The sequence below is a fragment of the Oncorhynchus masou genome, chromosome 1, assembly GCF_036934945.1.
Source record: "Oncorhynchus masou masou isolate Uvic2021 chromosome 1, UVic_Omas_1.1, whole genome shotgun sequence".
In the NCBI taxonomy this organism is placed as follows: domain Eukaryota; kingdom Metazoa; phylum Chordata; class Actinopteri; order Salmoniformes; family Salmonidae; genus Oncorhynchus; species Oncorhynchus masou.
In genome coordinates, this window is record NC_088212.1 from 55,619,967 (window position 1) to 55,646,072 (window position 26,106).

Sequence of the window (26,106 nt, forward strand, 5' to 3'; positions counted from 1 at the left end):
TACAAATCCAGAAAATCACATTTTATTGTATGACATAAGTATTTGATACATCAGAAAAGCAGAACTTAATATTTGGTACAGAAACCTTTTTTTGCAATTCTTGACCAGGTTTTCTGTAAATTGAGGTGGCTCTCTGCAAATTCAAAGAATGTTGTGGAGGCAAAACATTACTGAACATAACGCGCCAATGTAAACTGAGACTTTTGGATATAAATATGAACTTTATCAAACAAAACATACATGTATTGTGTAACATGAAGTCCTATGAGTGCCATCTGATGAAGATCATCAATGTTAGTGATACATTTTATCTCTATTTCTGCTTTTTGTGACTCCTCTCTTTGGCTGGAAAATGGCTGTATGTTTTTTGTGTGTAGGCGCTGACCTAACATAATCGCATGGTATGTGTTTGCCGTAAAGCCTTTTTGAAATCGGGCACTGTGGTTCGATTAACAAGAAGTGTATCTTTAAAATGCTGTACAATACTTGTATGTTTGAGGATTTGTAATTATGAGTTTTCTGTTGTTTGAATTTGGGGCCCTGCAATTTCACTGGCTGTTGTCATATCGATCCCGTTAACCTCTTGAATCTCCCCATCCCGGATCCGGGATCGTGACTAAAGCCTCAGGCTCATTAGCATAACGCATGTTAACGATTTCTGAGAATCTCAAATAAAATGAAAATAATGCGCCTGCTCTCAAGCTTAGCCTTTTCTTAACAACACTGTCATCTCAGATTTTCAAAATATGCTTTTGAACCATAGCAATTGACTAATTTGTGTAAGAGTATGCTAAGCTAGCTTAGCATTTTGAGTAGCATTTAGCACGCAACATTTTCACAAAAACCAGATAACCAAATAAATAAAATCATTTACCTTTGAAGAGCTTCGGATGTTTTCAATGAGGAGACTCTCAGTTACATACCAAATGCGCAGTTTCTCCTGAAAGCGTCTGTGTGTAGGAGAAATCGCTCCGTTTTGTACATCACATTTGGCTACCGAAACAAACCGAAAATTCAGTCACCTACAACGTCAAACTTTTTCCGAATTAACTCCATAATATCGACCGAAACATGGCAAACGTTGTTTGGAATCAATCCTCAAGGTGTTTTTTCACATATCTCTTCATTGATATATCGTTCGTGGAAGCCTGCATTCTTCTCTAAATTCCATGGAAAAATACTTGCAGCTGACTTTTGCGCACCAATTTCGGCGCAGGACACCAGGCAGACACCTGGTAAATGTGGTCTCTTATGGTCAATCTTCCAATGATATGCCTACAAATACGTCACAATGCTGCAGACACCTTGGGGAAACGACAGAAAGGGCAGACCTACTCCTTTCGCATTCACAGCCATATAAGGAGACAGTGGAAAACAGAGCCTCAAAAATCCTACTCATTTCCTGGATGCCGTCTCATCTTGGTTTTGCCTGAAGCTCACGTTCTAGGGCACGCACAGAAAATATCTTTGCAGTTCTGGACACGTCAGAGTGTTTTCTTTCGAAAGCTATCAATTATATGCATAGTCGAGCATCTTTTTGTGACAAAATATCTTGTAAAAAACGGGAACGTTTTTCATCCAAAAATGAAATTGCGCCCCTAGAGTTTCAACAGGTTAACAGGATTTGATGCCTAAGAAGTTTTAAACATGATTTAGAAAGGCACACACCTGTCTATATAAGGTCCCACTGTTGAAAGTGCATGTCAGAGCAAAAACCAAGCCATGAGGTTGAAGGAATTGTCCGTAGAGCTCCGAGACAGGATTGTGTCGAGGCACAGATCTGGGGAACGGTACCAAAACATTTCTGCAGCATTGAAGGTCCCCAAGAACACAGTAGCCTCCATCACTCTTAAAAGGAAGACATTTGGAACCACCAAGACTCTTCTTAGAGCTGACCGCCCAGCCAAACTGAGAAATCGGGGGAGAAGGGCCTTAGTCAGGGAGGTGACCAGGAACCCAATGGTCACTCTGACAGAGCTCCAGAGTTCCTCTGTGGAGATGGGACAACCTTCCAGAAGGACAACCACCTCTGCAGCACTCCACCAACTAGGCCTTTATGGTAGAGTGGCCGGACCGAAACCACTCCTCAGTAAAAGGCACATGACAGCCCGCTTGGAGCCAAAATGCAGGTGTGCCAAGCTTGTAGTGTCATACCCAAGAAGACTCGAGGCTGTAATCGCTGCCAAAGGTGTTTCAACAAAGTACTGAGTAAAGGGTCTGAATACTTACGTAAATGTTTTTATTTATTTTTAATTTATGAGCTTTGTCATTATGGGGTATTGCGTGTAGATTGATGAGGGAAAAAAAACAATTGAATACATTTTAGCATAAGGCTGTAATAAAAAAAAGGGGATAAAATCAAGTGGTCTGAATACTTTCCGAAAGCACTGTAGGGAGGCGCATGCAAGCAGATGAGGAAATGTGGCTAGGATAGAATAAATTATGTAATAAATCCTGCAAAAGAGCGAATGTAAACCAGTGAAAAAACACACTACCCTCAACCAGTGCCCAATAAATAAATAAAAAACCCTTCCCAATTTCGATCTGTCCCTAACAATTCACATTTCCTCTTGCTGCAGTATTTTAATCCTGCTGTGTGAAACTGGCTCAAATTAAGATACATCATCTGTACAAACAATCTTGTAGGCTGTTTGAGATTCTGAGATTTCTTTGTCCTAGATTTGCTGCGGTTACTTTCCTGACTTTTGAGAATCAAGCAAGGCTCTTCGGAGAATGTCTGTGCTTAAGTGTTCTTAGGCAGTCTGATTATGATTGTCAGTCCTGTTGTAAACAAAAACAATAGACCCGGGACATACTGTCATACACTCCTAAATCCAATTAATGATGCGTGCCCTAATTAATAAACGCACACACACACACACTGTGCATGCAAATCCTCTCTCACACATACTGTACCTAAGATGACTGATGGGGTGTTATAGTGCAGTCTGTTCACTTCAGCTCTACGGAATTGCCGTAGGAAGCAGTGAATTACTGTGTCCACACTAGAGGACAAGGCTGTCCTTGTACAGTATCTGTGTCAGTGTTGGGTCTGACTGTCTACATATCAGTATTTCTCTCTCTCACCCACCTTCCTCTAAGCGACCAGGAACAGGGTGTAACATTTCAGCTCTGTCGGCCAGCTGCTCCTTAGACAGGGTGTCATAACAGACAGAGAAGGGTTGATGAGAGAGAGAAAGAAGCCGAAATACGATATTTTCAACAATGCAAATGAAGTGAACACTTTCTTCCCTCGTGTTATACAACTCTAGAAATGAAAGACTTAATTCAACCCTAATCCTAATTCTCCCTCCCCCCCCCTCCAGATGGCCGTTCTCTCCTCCTGTCCCCCTGTCTGTCAGAGACCCCCGAGGCACGGGTTCTAGAGCGGGCGGTTCTAGAGTCGCGGGTGCGCGAGATGGAGGAGGAGAACAGGCAGATCCGCTTGCAGCTCAACCAATTGCAGGGCACGGCTGGCCAGCCCGCCGACGGTGGTAACTACGGCAATGCGGCGTGGGGGGCATCAGCTGACACTGGGCCCGAGGATGTGGAGAACACGGCAGAGGAGAGAGCCAATCACACAGAGTGTCCCCGTTCGCCCACCATACTGAAGTGTGAGGTGAGCCAGGATCAGAAATGTATTTTAGCGCAGCTCTGTGTTTTAGCTGTGTTTGTTTAGCTTCACTGTTTGGTCATTGGTTTTAAGTTGGTATGTCAAATCTGCTGTCAGTGGTGTTTGTGTGTTTTGGATAAAATAACATAGATATAGTTAAATAATATGGCTGTAGTGCCAAAAGGTAAACATAGGGAATCGATATTCCCAGCAGCGTTGATGGCATAGCTTGTCTTGCCCTCTCTCTTCTGTGCAGCTGATCCATGTAGCGTGTGTGTGTGCCGGTCACAACGCCAGCAGAGATGTGGTCACCCTGGTCAAGTCCATTCTGTTCCACAGGTAACAACAGAGCTTCACATACAACTACACCTACTGCTATAGCTACAGCTACACCTGATATAGCAACAGTAGTTGTTTATTCTAATTGATGAATCCTAAACTAATATGGCTGATGTCAAATCAAAGGCCACTTGTAGAAATTATTATTTATTAATTAATTATTGGACTCATGGGAAGTTGTGACTTTAGGGAAGGTCAGGCCCTTCTTAATCAGAGAGATTAAGCACTTGAGTAGCTCTTGGCATATGTATTTCTCTCTATCTCTCTTTCTCTCTCTCAGGAGAAACCCTCTCCATTTCCACTTCATCACAGACGCAGTAGCCAATCAGATCCTGAGTTCTCTGTTCCAGTCCTGGATGGTTCCGTCTGTACAAGTTAGCTTCTACGACGCAGACGAACTCAAGGTAAATACCCCCCCCCCCCCCTACACACACACTTTTACAGAATCTTCCTTTGATGAGCTCTAGCTCAGTGATAGGCACCTATGGTCCTCAGGGGCCTGAGTGTCTGCTCCATCGTTTAAATCAGTGTTCAGGAAATCATTTGTCTGCACTCTGTGAGCAGCCATTGACATTCAAGGGGAATTCCACCCATTCCAAACAATCAGTTGGCAGGAGAAAGAGAAATCCAGTAGACACAGAAACCATCCTTGCTCTCATTCATTTTTTTCTTTACTCCCTCCTTCTCTTCCCTTTCCCTTACTCTTACAACAGTGATGTGTCACCTCAGTCCTTCTTTTCCTCTCACCTCTCCTCTCAGTCAGTATGTGTCCATGTAAATAGAAAAATTATGTGTGTGTGTTTGTGGGGGGGGGGGGGTATGCATGTACTCTGTGTGTTGCGTGCTTGTTCTGTGGGTGGTTGGGTAGAGGTGGGTGGGTGGGTGAGTGGGTGGGTGGGTAGGTAGGTGGGTGTGTAGGCAGGCGTGTGTGTGCGTCTAGCTTTGGCTCTTTGCTATTGATAAGAGGTTCATAATGTAACATATTGTTTCTCAACTCACAAACCAACCTGCCTCGACCTGCAATAATATGACTTGGCTCCGTCTCTCCCCACCATCATCACATTCTCTCTCAGCCTCCACAAGCTTAGCGGGAACAAAAGCTCTTTGTGCTCTCAAATTTCTCAACCTACTCAGTTTTCATTAACTCAGTTCAAACGAAGAAGGAATCACTGCATCTTCTGAGCTGATTATATTTGCAAATGATTCACTTATGAAGATCCCGTGCTGCGGAATCAAGATCAATTAATGATCAGACATGGTTGCCCAGATGCATGCTAAAAGTTGTGCAGGTTTCAGTATTCATTGGGTATCCTGGGTATAAAAACAGTTGATATTTTTCAAGATTGATGCTGTAGAGTAAACAGTAGGAATGTTCCAATTGGTTCACCTCTGGTTTAAAGGGTATTTTATACTAAATGGATCTTATGAAACAGATGGGTGTCTGCGCAAGTTAGCTATTTAAAGGAAGGAGAATACCCTTATACATCTGACAAAGAGCCACAGTGGTGTTGCTTCTAATTACATTATTTTTCATACCTTGCAACTTTATATTCCCTTTTCTTTTGAATTCAACATTTTCTGTGAGGTCTAAAGTTCTTCAACCTCACTCTTGCTTTCTCTCTCCATCTTCTTGTCTCTTCCAGTCGGAGGTGTCATGGATACCTAACAAGCACTACTCAGGTATCTACGGCCTGATGAAGCTGACCCTAACCAAAGCGCTGCCCTCTGACCTCACAAAGGTCATCGTCCTGGATACGGACATCACCTTCGCCACCGACATCGCTGAGCTCTGGGCCATCTTCAGGAAGTTCACTGGTACGACCTTTGACTTTGATAAACATTTTTGGTTGATTGATTGAATAATTAATGAATTGGTTGAGTGATAAAAATCCCTAGAGGACAAAAATACCATTTGATAATCTAGTAGTTAAAAACCTGTCTATATGTTGAAGACTCCACCTCACTACCAATGATAATCAGCATTTTAAAATCTGGGAAAATGATGATTGGTGATGCTGTGATTGCAGACAAGCAGGTGATAGGTCTGGTGGAGAACCAGAGTGACTGGTACCTGGGGAACCTGTGGAAGAACCACAAACCCTGGCCCGCTCTGGGACGAGGCTTCAACACTGGGGTCATCCTGCTCTACCTGGAGAGGCTGCGACGGATTGGCTGGGAGCAGATGTGGAGGCTGACCGCCGAGAGAGAGCTGATGAGCATGCTCAGTACCTCGCTGGCGGACCAGGTCTGTTTATTCAATTTGATCAAATTCTATTCGTCTATTATCTTTATTCAGAATATTATTAAATACTATTTAGATCATTACTTACATAACATGTTATTATAGTGCAGGAATCATCAACTTGATTCAGCCGAGGGACGATTTTTTTTCTTGAGCGAATGGTCAGAGGGCCAGAACATGAATACAAATAATTTGTAGACCACAAATTGACAGTAAGAAGCCCAAACAGATATTTTTGACTAACACATAATAATTTCAAACCTTGCTTACATTTGTATTCGGTCACGTGTCTCTCTATTAGGGTAATCTTATGCCTCAAAGCATACTGTGTATGAGGCAGATGGTCATGTAAGTGTGTAGGACATCTCTAATGAACATTTGGAGAATGTGTCAATGTGAATGTTTACTATTTTGTGCCAGAGTTCTATATGATCTTAATGTTAAAATCAGTGTGTATAATACACTCTTAAAAAAAGGTGCTATCTAGAAACTAAAAGGATTCTTCGGCTGTCCCCATAGGGGAACCCTTTGAATAACCCTTTTGGGTTCTTGGTAGAACCCTTTTGAGTTCCATGTAGGACCCTTTACACAGAGGGTTCTACATGGAACCCAAAAGAGTTCAAGCTTGGAATCCTTTTGGAACCCTTTTTTCTAGGAGTGTATTACACAGGTCTTTAATGTGAGTGGGTCATCTTGTGTGCAGGACATCTTTAATGCGTTCATTAAACAGAACCCAGTCCTAGTGCATCAGCTGCCCTGCTTCTGGAACGTTCAGCTGTCTGACCACACACGCTCCGAACAGTGCTACACAGAGGTGTCTGACCTCAAGGTAGGGCTATGCAGTAAAATACACACACTCGCGCACACACACACACACACACACACACACACACACACACACACACACACACACACACACACACACACACACACACACACACACACACACTAAAGCAAAATCCCTTAATTCTTTCCTTATGAATGTACTGCATCTAGGCATATGGCTACCCGTCACCATGGTACTGTAATATGTTCATGTCCCGTGTCAGGTGATCCATTGGAACTCTCCTAAGAAACTTCGCGTGAAGAACAAGCATGTGGAGTTCTTCAGGAACCTCTACCTTACTTTCCTCGAGTATGATGGGAACCTACTGAGACGAGAGCTTTTTGGCTGCCCCAGCCAGGCCACCTCAGAGAGCGTTCGGGTGAGTAGAACATTACCATAACTTTAACCATAATTAAGTGATAATGCCCTTGAAGACGGTGTTTGGAGGGTATATTGGCATGGGTGTTGCAGCAAACCGTGCCAATATATCCTCCAAAAACTGCTGTTGAGGGCATTAGCACCTCTATACAAAGGGTTACCAACATATGCAAATAATGATGGACATATGTGACCGACCGCCTTGATTCTGTCTTATGTAGCAAAATTTGAAATTGTGTTTTTTTTTACATTGGATAAAAGCAGAGACACAGAGCTACAAAATGGTTTATCATACACTGCATCTGAGGAACAATGGGAAAGTAATTCTGCTTTGAAAGGTGATAAACTTGTAACCTCACTTTCGAGAAAATGGCTTTTGAATGTTTTGGTACCTACAGGAGAGTTCTTCTTTGTCTACACCCATTCAGTATCATTCACACCCTCTTAAACTTTAGACCCACCCATCTCTTTAAGGGTTGATCTGAGCGTTCTATCCTAACAACAACATTCGAGTACCCAAGCTAATGTTGCCTAGCTACTTCCAGACACAAATGAGAGAACAGCTCCCTCACCATTTTACTCACCCTAGTAGAGCTGGTTAGGCTGTTGTTATGTTATCAAGAGTGTTGGTGACTGCATTTGTGCTGCTGGCAACAATTTGCACTTTTTTGCCAATGTTTACTGACACCGGCCATATTCAATGGTTATTGAGCGTTCATAAATTCGTCAGTTATTCTGCACTCTGGCACACTCAGACAAGAGTGTTCTGAAACCGGAGTAGATAGCTAGAGGGTATTTACCAGCGACGTCTATCAACAGTTGTCACAGTGACTTTCTATTGAAATCATTACTTGCATAGGGGAGTCTTTTGTTAAGACATGTAGCTAGCTAAACAATGAACCATAATACCAACTCTTGACATTACTACCCTGCATGAATCTGCAGGTGTAACGGATGTGAAACGGCTAGCTTACTTAGCGGTGGTGCGCGCTAAATAGCGTTTCAATCGGTGACGTCACTTGCTCTGAGACCTTGAAGTAGTGGTTACCCTTGCTCTGCAAGGGCCGCGGCTTTTGTGGAGCGATGGGTGACGATGCTTCGTGGGTGACTGTTGTTGATGTGTGCAGTTGGTCCCTGGTTCGCGCCCAGGTATGGGCGAGGTGACGGTCTAAAGTTATACTGTTACACAGGTAGCTAACCAACCAGGTTAAATGTTAGCTAGCAAAGCAAATGGCTCTGAGATACAAATAATAAGATCATACACATAACTTTAGCTAGTGAGCCAGCCAGCTAACGTTAGCTGGCTAGCAAACAGTACAATTTAACTTGAAATGAAAACTACTTTCTGTCAAAATTAGAAATGTGTAATATCTGTAATAACGAAGGTACAAATCGAAGGTATAAATCTGCCTTTAATTTGGGGCGGCAGAGTAGCCTAGTGTTTAGAGCGTTGGACTAGTAACCAGAAGGTTGCAAGTTCAAATCCCCGAGCTGACAAGGTACAAATCTGTCGTTCTGCCCCTGAACAGGCAGTTAACCCACTGTTCCTAGGCCGTCATTGAAAATAAGACTTTGTTCTTATCTGACTTGCCTAGTAAAATAAAGGTAAAAAATATATATTTTTTTTAAAGATGTATTCCAGAGAGGGTCATTTTCTCCACCTCCTTAGCTATCAAACTATAATTCCACTGATTTCAAAACTCGGTCCTCTAGAAAGTGTAGAGCAACACTTAAGCAGTTCTATTACGCGGGACATAAATAAGCTTCGTTCGTCAGGATTACCTACAAATACTGACCAGCTCAAATAGACAGAAGCGTGCTATATGGCAGGCCAACTCATCTATCGGCATGTCCAGCCCACTCATTATCTCAGCCAGTCATGGCTAGCGAGAAGGTTGCTTACTTTTTCTGTGGCTAAACCAACTAGGCTCATAATTTAATAATTGTATTTGTATTTACAGACGGCATACAAGTCTGTTATTAAGGCACATGAAAGTTCAAATGTTCCAGAAGGCATTTCTGCCGAAAAAAATAATATTTTGATTAAAAAGGTTTACGTTCAAATGGCTCTCCTGAGAAGTAGTGACCCGTGACATACTCCTAGTTTCCTGAAACGAGTCATACTATTTATTTATTCATACTATTTCATCCTTCCACAAGATACAGTCCCGACACAAATCTAGGGTTGCTACCCAAGCCGCCCAAGCCCCCCGTCGTTCATTCTATCGGTTGAGTTGTCAGAGACGCAACCAAGTCGTTCAGTCTTTTTGTTTTGTATCTATGGATGCGACCCAGTCATTAATTTTAAATGTTCTATTTCTATACTGGCTGGCAATGTTCTTATCCTTTGCTTGCTAGCTAGCCAACTATGGCTAACTTGCAGTCATGTCAACCAGTGCAGCCAGAATAACAACAAAGTTGCTTAATTTGCATTTGTTTTCTAGTGACATTTATTTGGATACATCCATAACAATGAGACTTAAAGCAGGCATGATATACAATGAGTAATATAATTAATTTGTTAAAAAATATTTATTTTTTAAATAGTAAAAATAATTATACAACTTCTGGATTCTCTATGTAAAATTAGCTGGCTCCATGTCTTCTACAAATGATAGGTAAAGTTATATTATAAAATGTTATTGCAGATCCCCGAACGGAGTAACATATTTTCTGTAGCTTGAGATGTTGCATAACTTCCTTTGTCCAATGGTTAAAAGTAGGGGGAAATCGAAATTTCCACTTAAATAGTATAAGACGTCTAGCTAGAAGAGTAGTAAATGTTGCCCAAATAACTGTTTAGAGGGGCCTCCTGTGGTGCCACTTCAAATAATGCAATAAAGGTAGAATGTTCTGTAGGTCTTTCCAGTATATTAGAAAATGTCTAAAAAAATTGATATTCGGAAATCTGTCCATTACAGACATGTCCAAAACGTGTAATAAAGTAACATTTTTGTTTTTTGCCATCATCTTTGAAATGCAAGTGAAAGGCCATAATGCATTATTCCAGCCCAGGCACAATTTAAATATTGGCCACACATGGTAGCAGTGTATGTGCAAAGTTTTAGACTGATCCAATGAACCATTGCATATCTGTTCAAAATGGTGTATCAAGACTGCCCAAATGTGCCTAATTGGTTTATTAATACATTTCCAAGTTTATAATTGTGCACTCTCCTCAAACACTAGCATGGTATTCTTTCACTGTAATAGCTACTGTAATTTGGACAGTGCAGTTAGATTAACAATAATTTAAGCTTTCTGCCCATATCAGATATGTCTATGTCCTGGGATTTTTTTTGTTACTTTTTTTTTGTTACTTTCATTCTAATCGCACTAGCCTACGTTAGCTCAACCGTCCCACGGGGGGGACACCGATCCCGTATAGTGTTTTTTAAGAGAGTTCATGGAATACAGATTGTGCGAGTTTAATAACTTATAGATCAAGTGTATGCCCCCTTTGATATAACGGTTCACTTTAAAAAGAGAATCTTGAAGGGAGGTAGATGGGCGTGATGGCAAGTGACTAGACTATGAGGAGACAAAACTACGCAATTGCAGATATCTAAAGAAATGGGATCTCTGAATATTTATTTTTTGTATTTTGTATTAACTTTTCAAAGGATGCAAAATCATTTTTGTCGTTCGGTGAGGAGATCCCTTTTCCAGACCAGATATGAAATGCACGGTCTAATAATGATGGAGATAATGTATGGTTGTTTAATAATGACGCAGAAGTTGAAAATTCACTGAGACCAAACGATCACCTGAACTGTTTTCATATTTGTAGAAAATGTTTCTCAATAGGGTTTTTTGTTTATTAGGAAAATGCAACAGGTTTTTCTTGTTCCAGATAAAAGCAGATATCAGTTCATCTATGGAGATTAAACAATTGTCAGAAAGATAAGAAATACATTTCAATAACTATAAAAACATTAATACATTAATTTTAACAATGTTAATTATTCAGCCCAAAGAAAGAGAAAGTAAATCCCAGTGTTCAAGATCCTGTTTCAGGCTCCCAGAGTATCAAGGGAGGGAAATTGGCTTTGTAGAGATCTTGTTGTTTGTGACCCAAATTCCCAAATATTGTCAAATACTCTTAAAAACACATGACTAAAATAATTTTGCATGACAGAAGGATTAATAGACATCAAATAACATTTTTTGTAGATTCACTTCATAATGAGGCGCGATTTCACCTGGCATAGAAATTGTGCTCTCTTGTCAGGACACTGCTGTTCAGAGGAGCTAGCCAAAAACACAGCTAACCCACTCCCTTCAATCTGAAGCAGGAAAGACTGAACTAGCTGCGCTTCCATTAGTTTTACCTGCTTTCTATTGACATTTATTTGTATAGATCCCAAAAACTTATGCCAGCTGATTCATGATTACGACTGGCTGAGAAGCGCTGTATGCCTGTCTGTCTCGTACTGACTCCCGACATGTTCTGGAGATCGAATTTGAATATTGAAACAATGTTGCAAATGTTGGAGAGACAGACAGCAAGGTCTATACAAATCTCCGCTGTTGAAAACTAAATGTTAGTCTAAAAGAAATGTGAGATGATGTTTAGATGCTTTTTATAGTGGAGATCAAGTTCATAAATTGCCTGGCTGGGCTGATGAGACAGTGGCTGGCGCAGCCAGATGGAACAGAGTATACAGGCATGTTAACATCATAGAATTTAGCGGGTGGTAACTTGTGGAATAGACACCGTCTGGAATTCGGCTTTAACCAATCAGCATTCAAGATTAGGACCACACAGTGTATAACATTTAACAAACCACTCCCTATCATCTCAAGGGAGGTTAAAATATTCACCATACCTTTATTCACTATACTATGATAGCCATGGACATCCAGGCAGAATACAACAGAGTGTACAGTGCCGCATGGTCTCGTCACCTCTGACTGCATGGTGTCATGAAACCATGTCAGCCTATTAGAGGGAATATTTACAATCTAAACATTGGTATTGACCTCCCTCTGTCCATCCCTCTCCAGTTACAAGGAGCTCTGGAGGAGCTGGATGAAGACGACCAATGTTATGACTTCCGACGGGAGCGAATCACAGTGCACCGCGTGCACCTCTACTTTCTGCAGTACGAGTACACGCCCGCCGGGGATGACACAGATGTCACGCTGGTCGCACAGCTCTCCATGGACAGGTAAAAACTCACCTTATAGCTCTGGCCCTACTGGCCTTTGGTTTACTAGTTGTTGGGGATGTAAGCATGAATTCATTATTACAATATGGCTAATGAGGAGTGCAACTCTCTACAAATATGATTGTAATTAGCTTTTTTCTCTATTTCTTCCTTTCCCCCTTCTCCTTTTCTTCTCTACTTCCACCACTGCTTTTATTATCATTATGTAATATACATCTCTGTATCTCTAATACTCTATTTTATGACATCTCTATTTATCTCAGGTTACAGATGCTGGAGGCCATATGTAAGCACTGGGAAGGACCTATCAGCCTGGCCCTGTACATGTCAGACGCTGAGGCCCAACAGTTTCTGCGTTACGCCCAGGCCTCCGAGGTGCTGAAGAACCGTAAGAACGTGGGCTACCATATCGTTTACAAGGAGGGCCAGTTCTACCCCGTCAACCTGGTGAGAAATGTGGCCCTGAGGAACGCCAACACACCCTATGTGTTCCTGGCAGACGTTGACTTCTTGCCCATGTACGGCCTCTATGATTACCTCAGGTGAGTTGTAGTTTTTCCTGAAGATGTTCCATCATAAACATGGACAGAACACAGGCTGATATTTTTATATATATATATATATATATATACATTTAGCAGCCATTTGAATCCAAAGCAATTTACAGACAACATACAGTTGAAGTCGCAAGTTTACATACACCTAGGTTGGAGTCATTAAAATTGTTTTTCAACCAATCCACAAATTTCTTGTTAACAAACTATAGTTTTGGCAAGTCGGTTAGGACATCTACTTTGTGCGTGATAAGTAACTTTCCCAACAATATTTCACTTATAATTCACTGTATCACAATTCCAGTGAGTCAGAAGTTTACACTAAGTTGACTGTGCCTTTAAACAGCTTGGAAAATTCCAGAAAATGATGTCATGGCTTTAGAAGCTTCTGATAGTATAATTGACATAATTTGAGTCCATTGGAGGTGTACCTGTGGATGTATTTCAAGACCTACCTTCAAACTCAGGGTCTCTTTGCTTGATGTAAAAGTATAGCTTCCGTCCCTCTCCTCTCCCCTACCCGGGCTCAAACCAGGGACCCTCTGCACACAGACAAAGCATCACCCACGAAGCATCGTTACCCATCGCTCAACAAAAGCCGCGGCCCCTGCAGAGCAAGGGGAACAACTACTTCAAGGTCTCAGAGCGAGTGACATCACCGATTGAAACGCTATTAGCGTGCACCACCGCTAACTAGCTAGCCATTTCACATCGGTACCATTGACATCATGGGAAAATCAAAAGAAATCAGCCAAGACTTCATAAATAAAATTGTAGACCTCCACAAGTCTGGTTCATCATTGGGAGCAATTTCCAAATGACCGAAGGTACCACGTTTATCTGTACAAACAATAGTACGCAAGTATAAACACCATGGGACCACGCAGCCGTTATACCACTCAGGAAGGAGATGTGTTCTGTCTCCTAGAGATGAACGTACTTTGGTGCGAAAAGTGCAAATCATTCCCAGAACAACAGCAAAAGACCCTGTAAAGATGCTGGAGGAAACAGGTACAAAAGTATCTATACCCACAGTAAAACGAGTCCTATATCAATATAACCTGAAAGGCCACTCAGCAAGGAAGAAGCCACTGCTCCAAAACTGCCATAAAAATGCCAGACTACGTTTTGCAACTGCACATGGGGACAAAGATCGTACTTGTTGAAGAAATGTCCTATTGTCTGATGAAACTGTTTGGCCATAGTGACCATCGTTATGTTTGGAGGAAAAAGGGGGAGGCTTGCAAGCCGAAGAACACCATCCCAACAGTGAAGCACGGGAGTGGCAGCATCATGTTGTGGGGGTGTTTTGCTGCAGGAGGTACTGGTGCACTTCACAAAATAGATGGCATCATGAGGGAGAAAATTATGTGGATATATTGAAGCTACATCTCAAGACATCAGCCAGGAAGTTAAAGCTTGGTCGCAAATGGGTCTTTCAAATGGACAATGACCCCAAGCATACTTCCAAAATTGTGGCAAAATGGCTAAGGACAACAAAGTCAAGGTATTGGAGTGGCCATCACAAAGCCCTGATCTCAATCCAAAAGAAATGTGTGGGCAGAACTGAAAAAGCGTGTGCGAGCAAGGAGGCCTACAAACCTGACTCAGTTACACCAGCTGTCAGGAGGAATGGGCCAAAATTCACCCCATTTATTGTGGGAAGCTTGTGGAAGATAATTTAAAGGCAATGCTACCAAATACTAATTGAGTGTATGAATATGTCTGCCCACTGGGAATGTGATGAAAGAAATAAAAGCTGAAATAAATCATTCTCTCTACTATTATTCGGACATTCTTAAAATAAAGCGGTGATCCAACTGATCTAAAACAGGGAATTTTTACTAGGATTAAATGTCAGGAATTGTGAAAAACTTCCCACTTCAATTGTATCTATGATGTTCATATATGGCCCATGTGGGAGTCGAAACCACAGCTAAGGTGTTGCCAGCAATGCATTCCAACCAACTAGTGGCAGCTGTGGCTCAAGCTGATGTACAGTTTTGGTTGTAAATGAATGGTTTCTTTATCTTATCCCCGCAGAAAGTCAGTGGTCCAGTTAGATATGGCCCACACTAAGAAAGCTCTGGTTGTGCCGGCCTTTGAGACGCTGCGCTACCGCCTCTCCTTTCCCAAATCCAAAGCTGAGCTGCTCTCCATGCTGGACATGGGGACCCTCTACACCTTCAGGTACACCAGCACTAACAGCTCACCCCATTGGTCAATCTGGCTTGTTTATCAGGAGGTTTGATTGGCCCTTCTGAAATAGATTACATAACATGGAGCATCCATCCTGATTTTGACACTATATTTAGTACATTGATTACATTGATATGTTGAAGTGATTTGATAACATTTGCAGTACCAGTCAAAAGTTTGGACACACCTACAGAAGCCACTCCTCAGTAAAAGGCACATGTCAGCCCACTTCGAGTTTTTCACAAGGCACTTAAAGGACTCTCAGACTAACCAAGATTGAACTATTTGGCCTGAATATCAAAAATTCTCAAAATCTGTTTTTGCTTTGTCGTTATGGGGTATTGTGTGTAGATTGGTGAGAAAAATGTAATCTATTTTACAATTAGGCTGTAACGTAACAAAATGTTATGTTAAAAAAAAACGTTTTTTTAAAAGTCAAGGGTTCTGAATATTTTCCGAATGCACTGTATGCAATCTAGTTCAAAACTATTATTAACACACCTGTACACGTCTCTTTCTCCTTGCCGTCCCAGGTATCACGTCTGGACCAAGGGCCATGCTCCTACCAACTACGCCAAGTGGCGGACAGCCACCACGCCCTATAAGGTGGAGTGGGAGGCGGACTTTGAGCCCTATGTGGTGGTGAAGCGGGACTGTCCTGAGTACGACCAGCGCTTTGTGGGATTTGGCTGGAACAAGGTCTCCCATATCATGGAGCTAGATGCGCAGGTACAGTATGGAGGATAGTGGTGGGGTGTTAGAATATAATATATTTATTTTTCCTACAGGTCACATTATCACACCACAGTACATTTGCACACACTAGGTAGACCAAACAACCATAGCAGACAAGACGGGCAGACAAAGAGATGTAGTTAAAGTCTGGATACACTTATCTGTTTATGGCTTGTTGAGAAGAAAAATGGTTGTTAAAGCTGTTGTTCACATTTTATCCTCAAAGACTCTACTTCCAAATAATCTGCACATGATAACTCATTTTAATTTAAGTTTAATTCAAAACCTCTACTCATCTTTGGAATTCAGTTAAGGTTATGCTAATGATTAGAATAGATGTGATTCGCGGTAGACCTCTGATATTAGGTTTAATGCTTTCGCTAAGTCAGGAATAATAGCTATTGTAACGGCCCATAAATCAATGTCAAGCTGTGACCTTTCAGTGTTCAGCACCTAAGAGCAACGTTTGTGACTTTGTTTCTCGAGTCTTAAATTATTTCAGTCACAGCTGGGACGGCAGATGAGTATTAGCTACGTAGCTAAACTGCTAAAATGTTGTACACGGTCCATGTCCAATAAGCAAATAAAATAATACATTTCCCCCCCCCTTTCCCACCCCCCAGGAGTATGACCTGATGGTTCTGCCCAACGCGTTCATGATCCACATGCCACACGCACCCAGCTTCGACATCTCCAAGTTCCGCTCCAGCCCAGGCTACCGATACTGCCTGCAGACCCTAAAAGAAGAGTTCCACCAAGACCTGTCCCGGAAGTACGGCGCAGCCGCCCTCAAGTACCTTACTGCTCAGAGGAACATCTAAACCAGGACTCCCAAGGGCCACTGGGCTTCATACCTAGGCCCCCAATGGCCCCCTGTGCTGCTGCCTCGCAAGTCTAAAGGGATTTGGGAATACTGGCAACTATCAGCCAATATCACTACTAAGCTTGAATAGCTTTAAAGTCTTGTAGAACATTCTGGAGATGTGTTAGCTAAACTTTCTGGGGTGTTTGGGCTGGGATGACCCACCCAACTATGCTATAATGGGTTATGACCCAAACTGGAATAAAAACAAAGAACCAAACAGATCAGACATGACAGTGGTCACACGATATTGGGCTCACTGGGAAGACGTTTCTCTGAAAGGGATGAGTGGTTGACTGATTTAAGTCTGGGAGTAAGTGACGATTATCATGATTTGTTCTGACAATCAGGGCCTTTTCTGAGGAAAATACATTTAAAACCAATCCGTCCACATGGGATATCTGTACCTGGAACTCAAGGACAGGAATTTGGGGAAACACAGAACTGAAAGAAAAGAAAGTTGCATCTTCCCTGGTCTCTTCAAGGGAACGAGTCGGAATCACGTTCGGAGTGACCAATCGAGTTGGAGAAACATTTAAGCCTTATAATTTTCCATTATATTTAATAAGATATTTAATGATATCAGTATTTTTCTCAATGTAAATGATTATCAATTAATAACAAACAAATATGGCATACATACACTATCAGTCAAATGTTTTAGAACATTTACTCATTCAAGGGTTTTTCTTTATTTTTTAAAATTTTCTACATTGTAGAATAATACTGAAGACTGCACTTGATTGGCTCAAACACATTAAGAAGGAAATAAATTCTACAAATGAACATAAGGCACACCTGTTAATTAAAATGCATTCCAGGTTACTACCTCATGAAGCTGGTTGAGAGAATGACAAAATTGTACAAAGCTGTCATATTTGAAAAATCTCAAATATAAAATATATTATGATTTGTTTAACACTTTGTTGGTTACTACATGATTCCATATGTGTTATTTCATAGTTGATATCTTCACTATTATTCTACAATGTAGAAAATAGTAAAAATAAAGAAAAACCCTTGAATGAGTAGGTGTGTACAAACCTTTGACTGGTACTATATATGTGTAAATTTTAATATATATTTTTCTTTGTGCATATATTTATCCCCTTTAAGCCAAATATGAGCCCAAATTCAGCCAAAAAAATACAAGTCACAACTGATTTGGACCATCGCAACCAGACCCAAATATTTTTTAAATAGCAACAAAAAAAGCACCTCGCTAGAAATTAAATGGCTGCAAATAAACCGCCTGTTGAATTGTTAAAAATCACTTCTGAAATTCCATGAGCGATTGGAGTATTACCAGTGCCATGTCTAGATGAGTGATACACTGTTATGTGCCATCTACTGTAACAAACCTTGTCATTTACCGAACATTTCCCTTTCCTTTAAAACTTCATTCCTTTTTATATTTACCCATTCCTTGTTTTTTCGTACACCATGCTGAAACCCACTCCTGTTCTCACAAACCATCCCTTCTTTCTCTAATCCCAACCCCTTCCTAAATCTCTATATGCTACTACTACTGTTTTGAACACCACACATAATCCATGGGACAACCGGGCAGTAACAAATCAACCTTTCAGCCCCAATGAACCTACCACTTCAAATACCAAATAATAGGTATACGCCCACAGTCACAAGAAACGGCACAAGTGTTCAAGCCTATTTGCTACTGTGATGACTTTAATGACTGAACGGTTACATATAATGTCACTATGGGCTGGGCACATACCCTACATGACTACTATGGGTTAGGTACTTACAGAGCTGCCATTGAATTGGCTACCAAGAGATGGATCCAGACACCACCTCCCCTGCCACCTTCCATGCCTCGCACAACCCCTGTCGACTGTTCTGATTGCAGTAAATGCTAGTGCCTTTGCTGTATTGTGTAACTGGATATTGATTGTACTGCTGTACGTTACCAATGGGGCCTGAGGATAGTCAGGCACTCTATTTATTATTGTCGACTCAAATCAATCATATTTTTCTATGTAGGGGACAAAGTGCTTTAAATAAATCTGCCCTTTTTCTACCAGTTTGTCTGAGGTTTGTCTCCATTGGAACATATGTGGAACAGATTGAAGGATATGGTATCACTTCTTTAAGTGTGGAATTTTATACACATGATTCATTTTCAGAGTTAATTGGTGTTAAAATATCAAGGATTCTCCCCTCATCAATGTTTTTAATGAAGACATAATGTCTGCAATGGAATTAACTTTATGAAAGCAAATAAACACACACACACACACACACACACACACACACACACACACACACACACACACACACACACACACACACACACACCACGGAGGGAAATCAATCAAATTGTAATTCTTTGTTAACTGTGTGTTATCTTCTGTGACATTTGTTACCAGCCTGAAAATGGAATTGTCTCTCACAGATGTATTGCTTGTCTTAAGGAAATAATCGGCCGCCAGGCAGGCACTTTTTTTCTTTCACAAAAAAATATAATAAAAATTGTTAAGTCAAGCATTTCTTCATATCCATTTTGCCATCTCCAATATCTTCAGAAACAACAGAGGCATGATGATAATAATCTATGAAAATAGTGATGTGTCACTCTACTGCATAAGCAATAAAAAGTAAGATGTTTTCATACTACAAAAGGTGGAACGGTTAACCGAGATGATCTAATCATTGGCATTCACTCGCAGAAGGCACAACTGGTCTACAAATCACCATCATCTAAGTATGACATAAAATGTTGCATAAGGATCATTCAAAGATTAGTGGGAAAAAAGTAAACTAAAAATGATGTATTTATACTAAACATTTAATAAACGTATCAAAAAGACTGGACATAATGCAAGAAAGTATCTGTATGCTCCTTACAAGATAGATCAAATCTAGGCGGTTGGCAACAAAATTCAGCCTAGTGTAATTATTTTTTTAATTATAATAATTTTTAAGTCCTATCAAACCATTAGACTGACACATTAGGTATTCAAAGATGAGCAGAATTAAACAATGAATTATCTTCATTGATACAGTGCCTTGCGAAAGTATTCGGCCCCCTTGAACTTTGCGACCTTTTGCCACATTTCAGGCTTCAAACATAAAGATATAAAACTGTATTTTTTGTGAAGAATCAACAACAAGTGGGACACAGTCATGAAGTGGAACGACATTTATTGGATATTTCAAACTTTTTTAACAAATCAAAAACTGAAAAATTGGGCGTGCAAAATTATTTAGCCCCCCTTAATTTAATACTTTGTAGCGCCACCTTTTGCTGCGATTACAGCTGTAAGTCACTTGGGGTATGTCTCTATCAGTTTTGCACATCGAGAGACTGAAATTTGAATTTGCCACATGAAATGTGGCAAAAGGTCGCAAAGTTCAAGGGGGCCGAATACTTTCGCAAGGCACTGTATCTCTTGACCTTTGAATGACCCTGGCAATGACAACCTGGTAGTGATTTTTTATTTCACCTTTATTTAACCAGGTAGGCTAGTTGAGAACAAGTTCTCTGTAATGGCAATCTTCCTCCTCTTCTGAGGATGAGTAGCGAGAAGGATTGGAGGACCAATGCGCAGCGAGGTAAGTGTCCATATCGTTTATTTTAAGACATAAACTGAACACTATGAAATGAAAAACAATAAATGTGAACATGCACAAAAACGAAACAGTACCGTGTGGCAACAAACACTCACACGGAAACAAACACCCACAACTCAAAAGTGAAACCCAGGCTAACTAAGTATGATTCTCAATCAGAGACAACTAACGACACCTGCCTCTGATTGAGAACCATACTAGACTGAACTCAAAACCCCAACATAGAAAAACACACAGACTGCCCACCCCAACTCACGCCCTGACGATACTAAATAAAGACAGAACAAAGGAAATAAAGGTCAGAATGTGACATTCACATTTGCAACTGTGACCTGGCCAAGATAAAGCATAGCAATTTGACACATAAAACAACACAGAGTTACACAAGGAATAAACAAAACATAGTCAACAACACAGTGGAACAAAAGATAACAAAAAGTCTATATACAGTGAGTGCAAATGAAAACATCAGAGGTGTATTTGGAGGGAGAGTTAGTTAGGATGACACCTATGAGGGTGCCCGTGTTTACAGATTTGGAGTTGCACCTGGTATGTTCATTGATAATTTGTGTGAGATTGAGGGCATCAAGCTTGGATTGTAGGATGGCCGGGGTGTTAAGCATGTCCCAGTTTAGGTCACCTAGTAGCACGAGCTCAGAAGAAAGATGGGGGGCAATCAATTCACATATGGTATTGAGGTCACAGCTGGGGCAGAAGGGGTCTGTAGCAAGCGGCAACAGTGAGAGACTTGTTTCTGGAAAGGTGCATTTTTAGAAGTAGAAACTCAAATTTTTTGGGTTACAGACTTGGATAGTAATAAAGAACATCTTTGCAGTAGATTGCAACACCACCCCCTTTGGCAGTTCTATCTTGGTGTGGAAAATGTTATAGTTAGCAATGGAGATTTCAGGGGTTTTGGTGGATTTCCTAAGCCAGGATTCAGACACGGCTAAGACATCCGGGTTGGCAGAGTGTGCTAAAGCAGTGAGTAAAACAAACTTAGGGAGTAGGCTTCTAATGTTAACATGCATGAAACCAAGGCTTTTACGGTTACAGAAGTCAACAAATGAGAGCACCTGGGGAGTAGGAGTGGAGCTATGCACTGCAGGAGCTGGATTAACCTCTACATCACCAGAGGAACAGAGCAGAAGTAGGATAAGGGTACGGCTAAATGCTATACGAACTGGCCGTCTAGCATGTTCGGAACAGAGAGTTAAAGGAGTAGGTTTCTGGGCACGATAGCATAGATTCAAGGCATAGTGTACAGACAAAGGTAAGGTAGGATGTTAGTACTTTGGAGGTAAACCTAGGCATTGAGTAATGATGAGAGAGATATAGTCTCTAGAGATGTTTAAACCAGGTGATGTCATTGCATATGTAGTAGGTGGAACAACATGGTTGGTTAAGGCATATTGAGCAGGGCTAGAGGCTCTACAGTGAAATAAGACAGTAATCACTAACCAGGACAGTAATGGACGAGGCATATTAATATTAGAGAGAGGCATGCGTAGCCAAGTTAACATATGGGTCCAGTGAGTGGTTGGGCTGACTGGGGACACGGCAATTCAGACAGTTAGCAGGCCGATGCTAACACGCTAACAGTTAGTATGCCGGGGCTAAACAAGCTAGTGATAACCATCTAAAGACTCGTTTGACCTCTCAACATATACATGGTGAAGTTGTTCTGAAGTTTTTCTGAGACGGTTGGAGGGAAGTGATTTAGTCCATCGCGAATAGATGTGATGCTTCTTTCAAAATGAATTAAACGCTTTATGTCAACCCTCATGACACTTTGTAGGACAAATTTATACCACCCTCATTTTCTCCTTCCCTTCATCCATCTGTGCCTCCTTTCCTTCCTCCCCTCTCTTATCTGCTGGCTAATAATGGAGTAATTGCTGGATGTGGTCCTTTATGACATTATGAATCATCTTGTCAACTGCACACATTAGACAGGTCTGACACATTAGACGGGTCTGACACTCTTAACATAACAGGAAGTCACATGAGACCAACCACATAGAGGCTTACTGAAAGCTTCTCAATAGGAGAGGCAGCAACATGAAGCTACAAAAATCCAGCAGAGGAATGCACTCTTGCTTTACTTTGAATTTCAGAGAGTTGTTTATGAAAATGCGGACACTGTATTTTGTTGTTCAAGCCTTTTCTAAGTTGTGATTTATGAATGGCTGGCAAAATTGGTTTGTTTCTAGTTATGAAATGCTCGACGTGGAAGAACAGAGGTGAGCTGTAGAGTTATTTTTACCGATGTTTGTTTAGGCTCTTGTGTTTGTTCCATTTGGGTTGCAGAAGCTTAAACCGTGCAGTGTGCTAGGCTAGATATAATTAGAAAGACTTGAACCTTTGTGCTCCAAACAGACACAATCTGAGTTAAACAACAGTTTCTAAGATCGCCTATCAATGTACAAAGAGAAGAAAATTATTCAAAGTTTTGCAAATGAGTTGGGTGATGTGATCAATGATGTTCTGTTTTATATATTGTTTCCAAAAATAAATGGCCCAACAATTGCGTTAACTGTAAACTTGGAAAATCCACAGGGTAGGCAACAAAATTCAGCAGAGGGCAATTATTTTTAATTATAATAATTTTTACACTGCAAATAAATAAATCTCAAATAAGCCAAACATAGATTTAAAAAAAATTAAATCATACCTTGTTTACATTGAGACATGATCATATATATGTCTCTATTTTTATTAATGGAAATACTTGGGAACAGATTTTATAAATTCATTTTTTTTCTGTATTCCTGTTGATTTTAGTCTTTTTCTTTTTACTAAAAACTCCATATATATATATATATATATACAGTTGAAGTCGGAACTTTACATTCACCTTAGCCAAGTACATTTAAACTCAGTTTTTCAAAATTCCTGACATTTAACGCTAGTAAAAATTCCCTTTAGATCAGTTAGGATCACCGCTTTATTTTAAGAAGGTGAAATGTCAGAATAATGGTGGAGAGAATGATTAGTATTTGGTAGCATTGCCGTTAAATTGTTCCCACAATAAGACATCCTGTGTCTCCATGACCTGCAGACATTCCCCCAGGTCTCTCTCTCTCTCTGCTGAGTCACAGAGCAGTTCCCCACCAGCTGCAACCCGTTCCATAATCAAGACCTCTAAAAGTATGCAGTCCTGCCACTTCCACTGTGCTAGATCGTAATCTCCGTTCAAGCAGTCATGCTTCTAGCTATTTATTATTATTTGAGATACTGTATCCTGCTGTGCCTGTTTCCTTGCCTGACGCTGTTTCTCCTCGCGGTAAGCAAATTGGAGTGGGTCTAGGGTGTCAGGTAGGGTGAAGGTGATATGGTCCTTGACTAGTCTCTCAAAGCACTTCATGATGACGGAAGTGAGTGCTACAGGGCGATAGTCATTTAGCTCAATTACCTTAGCTTTCTTGGGAACAGGAACAATGGTGGCCCTCTTGAAACATGTGGGAACAGCAGACTGGAATAAGGATTGATTGAATATGTCCGTAAACAAACCAGGCAACTGGTCTGCACATGCTCTAAGGATGCGGCTGGGGCTGCCGTCTGGGCCTGAAACCTTGCAAGGATTTAACACGTTTAAATGTTGGCTGCAGTGAAGGATAGCCCACAGGTTTTGGTAGCGGGCCGTGTCAGTGGCACTGTATTGTCCTCAACGTGAGCAAAGAAGTTGTTAAGTCTGTCTGGGAGCAAGACATCGTGGTCCGCGACGGGGCTGGTTCTTCTTTTTTAGTCCGTGATTGACTGTAGACCCTGCCACATATCTCTCGTGTCTGAGCCATTGAATTGCGACTCTACTTTGTCTCTATACAGATGCTTAGCTTGTTTGATTGCCTTGCGGAGAAAATAGCTACACATGTTTCCTGTCACCTTGCCCTGATTAAAAGCAGTGGTTGGCGCTTTCAGTTTTGCGCGGATGCTGGCATCAATCCACGGTTTCTGATTGGGGAATGTTTTAATAGACGCTGTGGGTACAACATCACCGATGCACTTGCTAATAAACTCGCTCCGAATCAGCGTATTCATCAATGTTGTTTTTCGACGCTATGCGGAACATATCCCAGTCCACGTGATCGAAGCAATCTTGATGCGTGGAATCCAATTGGTCGGACCAGAATTGAACAGATCTGAGCACGGGTGCTTCCTTTTTTATTTCTGTCTATAGGCTGGGAGCAACAAAATTGAGTCTTGTTCAGCTTTTCCAAATGGAGGACGGGGGAGGGCCTTATATGCAGCGCGGAAGTTTGAGTGACAATTATCCAGGGTTTTGCCAGGCCGGGTTGCACAATCAATATGCTGATAGAATTTAGGTTGCCTTGTTTTCAGATTAGCCTTGTTAAAATCCCCAGCTAAAATAAATGCAGCCTCAGGGCCTTCGATGTGTCTGCTTGGGGGGGAATATATACGACTGTGATTATGATCGAAGAGAATTCTCTTGGTAGATATTGCGGTCGGCATTTGATTGTGAGGAATTCTTGGTCAGGTGAACAAAAGGACTTGAGTTCCTGTATGTTGTTATGATCACTCCACGTCTCGTTAATCATAAGGCATACACCCCCGCCCTTCTTCTTACCAGAGAGATGCTTGTTTCTGTCGGCGCAATGCGTTAAGAAACCAGGTGACTGTACCGACTCTGATAGCATGTCTCAAGTGAGCCATGTTTCCGTGAAACAAAGACCGTTACAGTCTCTGACCTCTCTACCTTGTTGTCAAGAGACTGGACATTGGCGAGTAGTATGCTCGGGAGCGGTGCACGACGTGCCCATCTACGGAGCCTGACCAGAAGACGGCTCCGTCTGCCCCTTCTACGGCGCCGTTGTTTTGGGTCACCGGCTGGTATCCGATCCATTGTCCTGGGTGGTGGGCCAAACAGAGGATCAGTTTCAGGAACGTTGTATTCCTGGTCGTAATGTTGGTGAGTTGACGTTGCTCTTATATCCAATAGTTCCTCCCGACTGTATGTAATAAAACCTAAGATTTCCTGGGGTAAGAAATAACACATCAAAAAACAAAATACTGCAGTTTCCTAGGGACGCGAAGCGAGGCGGCCACCCTACCGTTCCTCGACTTCGGCGATGTCATTTACAAAATAGCCTCCAACACTCTACTCAACAAATTGGATGCAGTCTATCACAGTGCCATCCATTTTGTCACCAAAGCCCCTGTATGCGACCTGTATGCTCTCGTTGGCTGGCCCTCGCTTCATACTCGTCGCCACAGGCTCCAGGTCATCTACAAGTCTCTGCCAGGTAATGCCCCGCCGTATCTCAGCTCACTGGTCACCATAGCAGCACCCACCCGTAGCACGCGCTCCAGCAGGTATATCTCACTGGTCACCCCCAAAGCTCACTGCAACTGTACACAGCCCATCTGTAAATAGCCCATCCAACTACCTCATCTCCATACTGTATTTATGTATTTATCTTTCTCCTTTGCACCCCAGTATCTCTACTTGCACATTAATCTTCTGCACATTCTACCATTCTATATTGTAATTACTTTGCCATCATGGCCTATTTATTGCCTTACCTCCCTTATTCTACCTCATTTGCATATGCTGTATATAGACTTTTTGTAC

At 41.4% G+C, this 26,106-nt stretch overlaps 1 protein-coding gene across 2 annotated transcripts in view; it reads left to right on the plus strand.

Annotated features, from left to right (window-relative positions):
• Positions 1-19,437, plus strand: part of LOC135546476 (xylosyl- and glucuronyltransferase LARGE2s-like) — a 72,129-nt gene extending 52,692 nt beyond the window's left edge. For both annotated transcript variants that reach the window (XM_064974922.1, XM_064974932.1), the window contains 12 exons: positions 3,327-3,619; positions 3,870-3,952; positions 4,233-4,356; positions 5,596-5,767; positions 5,980-6,197; positions 6,898-7,023; positions 7,244-7,399; positions 12,406-12,569; positions 12,833-13,111; positions 15,167-15,313; positions 15,856-16,051; positions 16,681-19,437. In XM_064974922.1, the coding sequence (XP_064830994.1) occupies positions 3,327-3,619; positions 3,870-3,952; positions 4,233-4,356; positions 5,596-5,767; positions 5,980-6,197; positions 6,898-7,023; positions 7,244-7,399; positions 12,406-12,569; positions 12,833-13,111; positions 15,167-15,313; positions 15,856-16,051; positions 16,681-16,878 (2,156 nt within the window). In that variant the 3' untranslated portion in view covers positions 16,879-19,437. The remainder of the gene's footprint in view (positions 1-3,326; positions 3,620-3,869; positions 3,953-4,232; positions 4,357-5,595; positions 5,768-5,979; positions 6,198-6,897; positions 7,024-7,243; positions 7,400-12,405; positions 12,570-12,832; positions 13,112-15,166; positions 15,314-15,855; positions 16,052-16,680) is intronic.
• Positions 19,438-26,106: the final 6,669 nt, after the last annotated feature.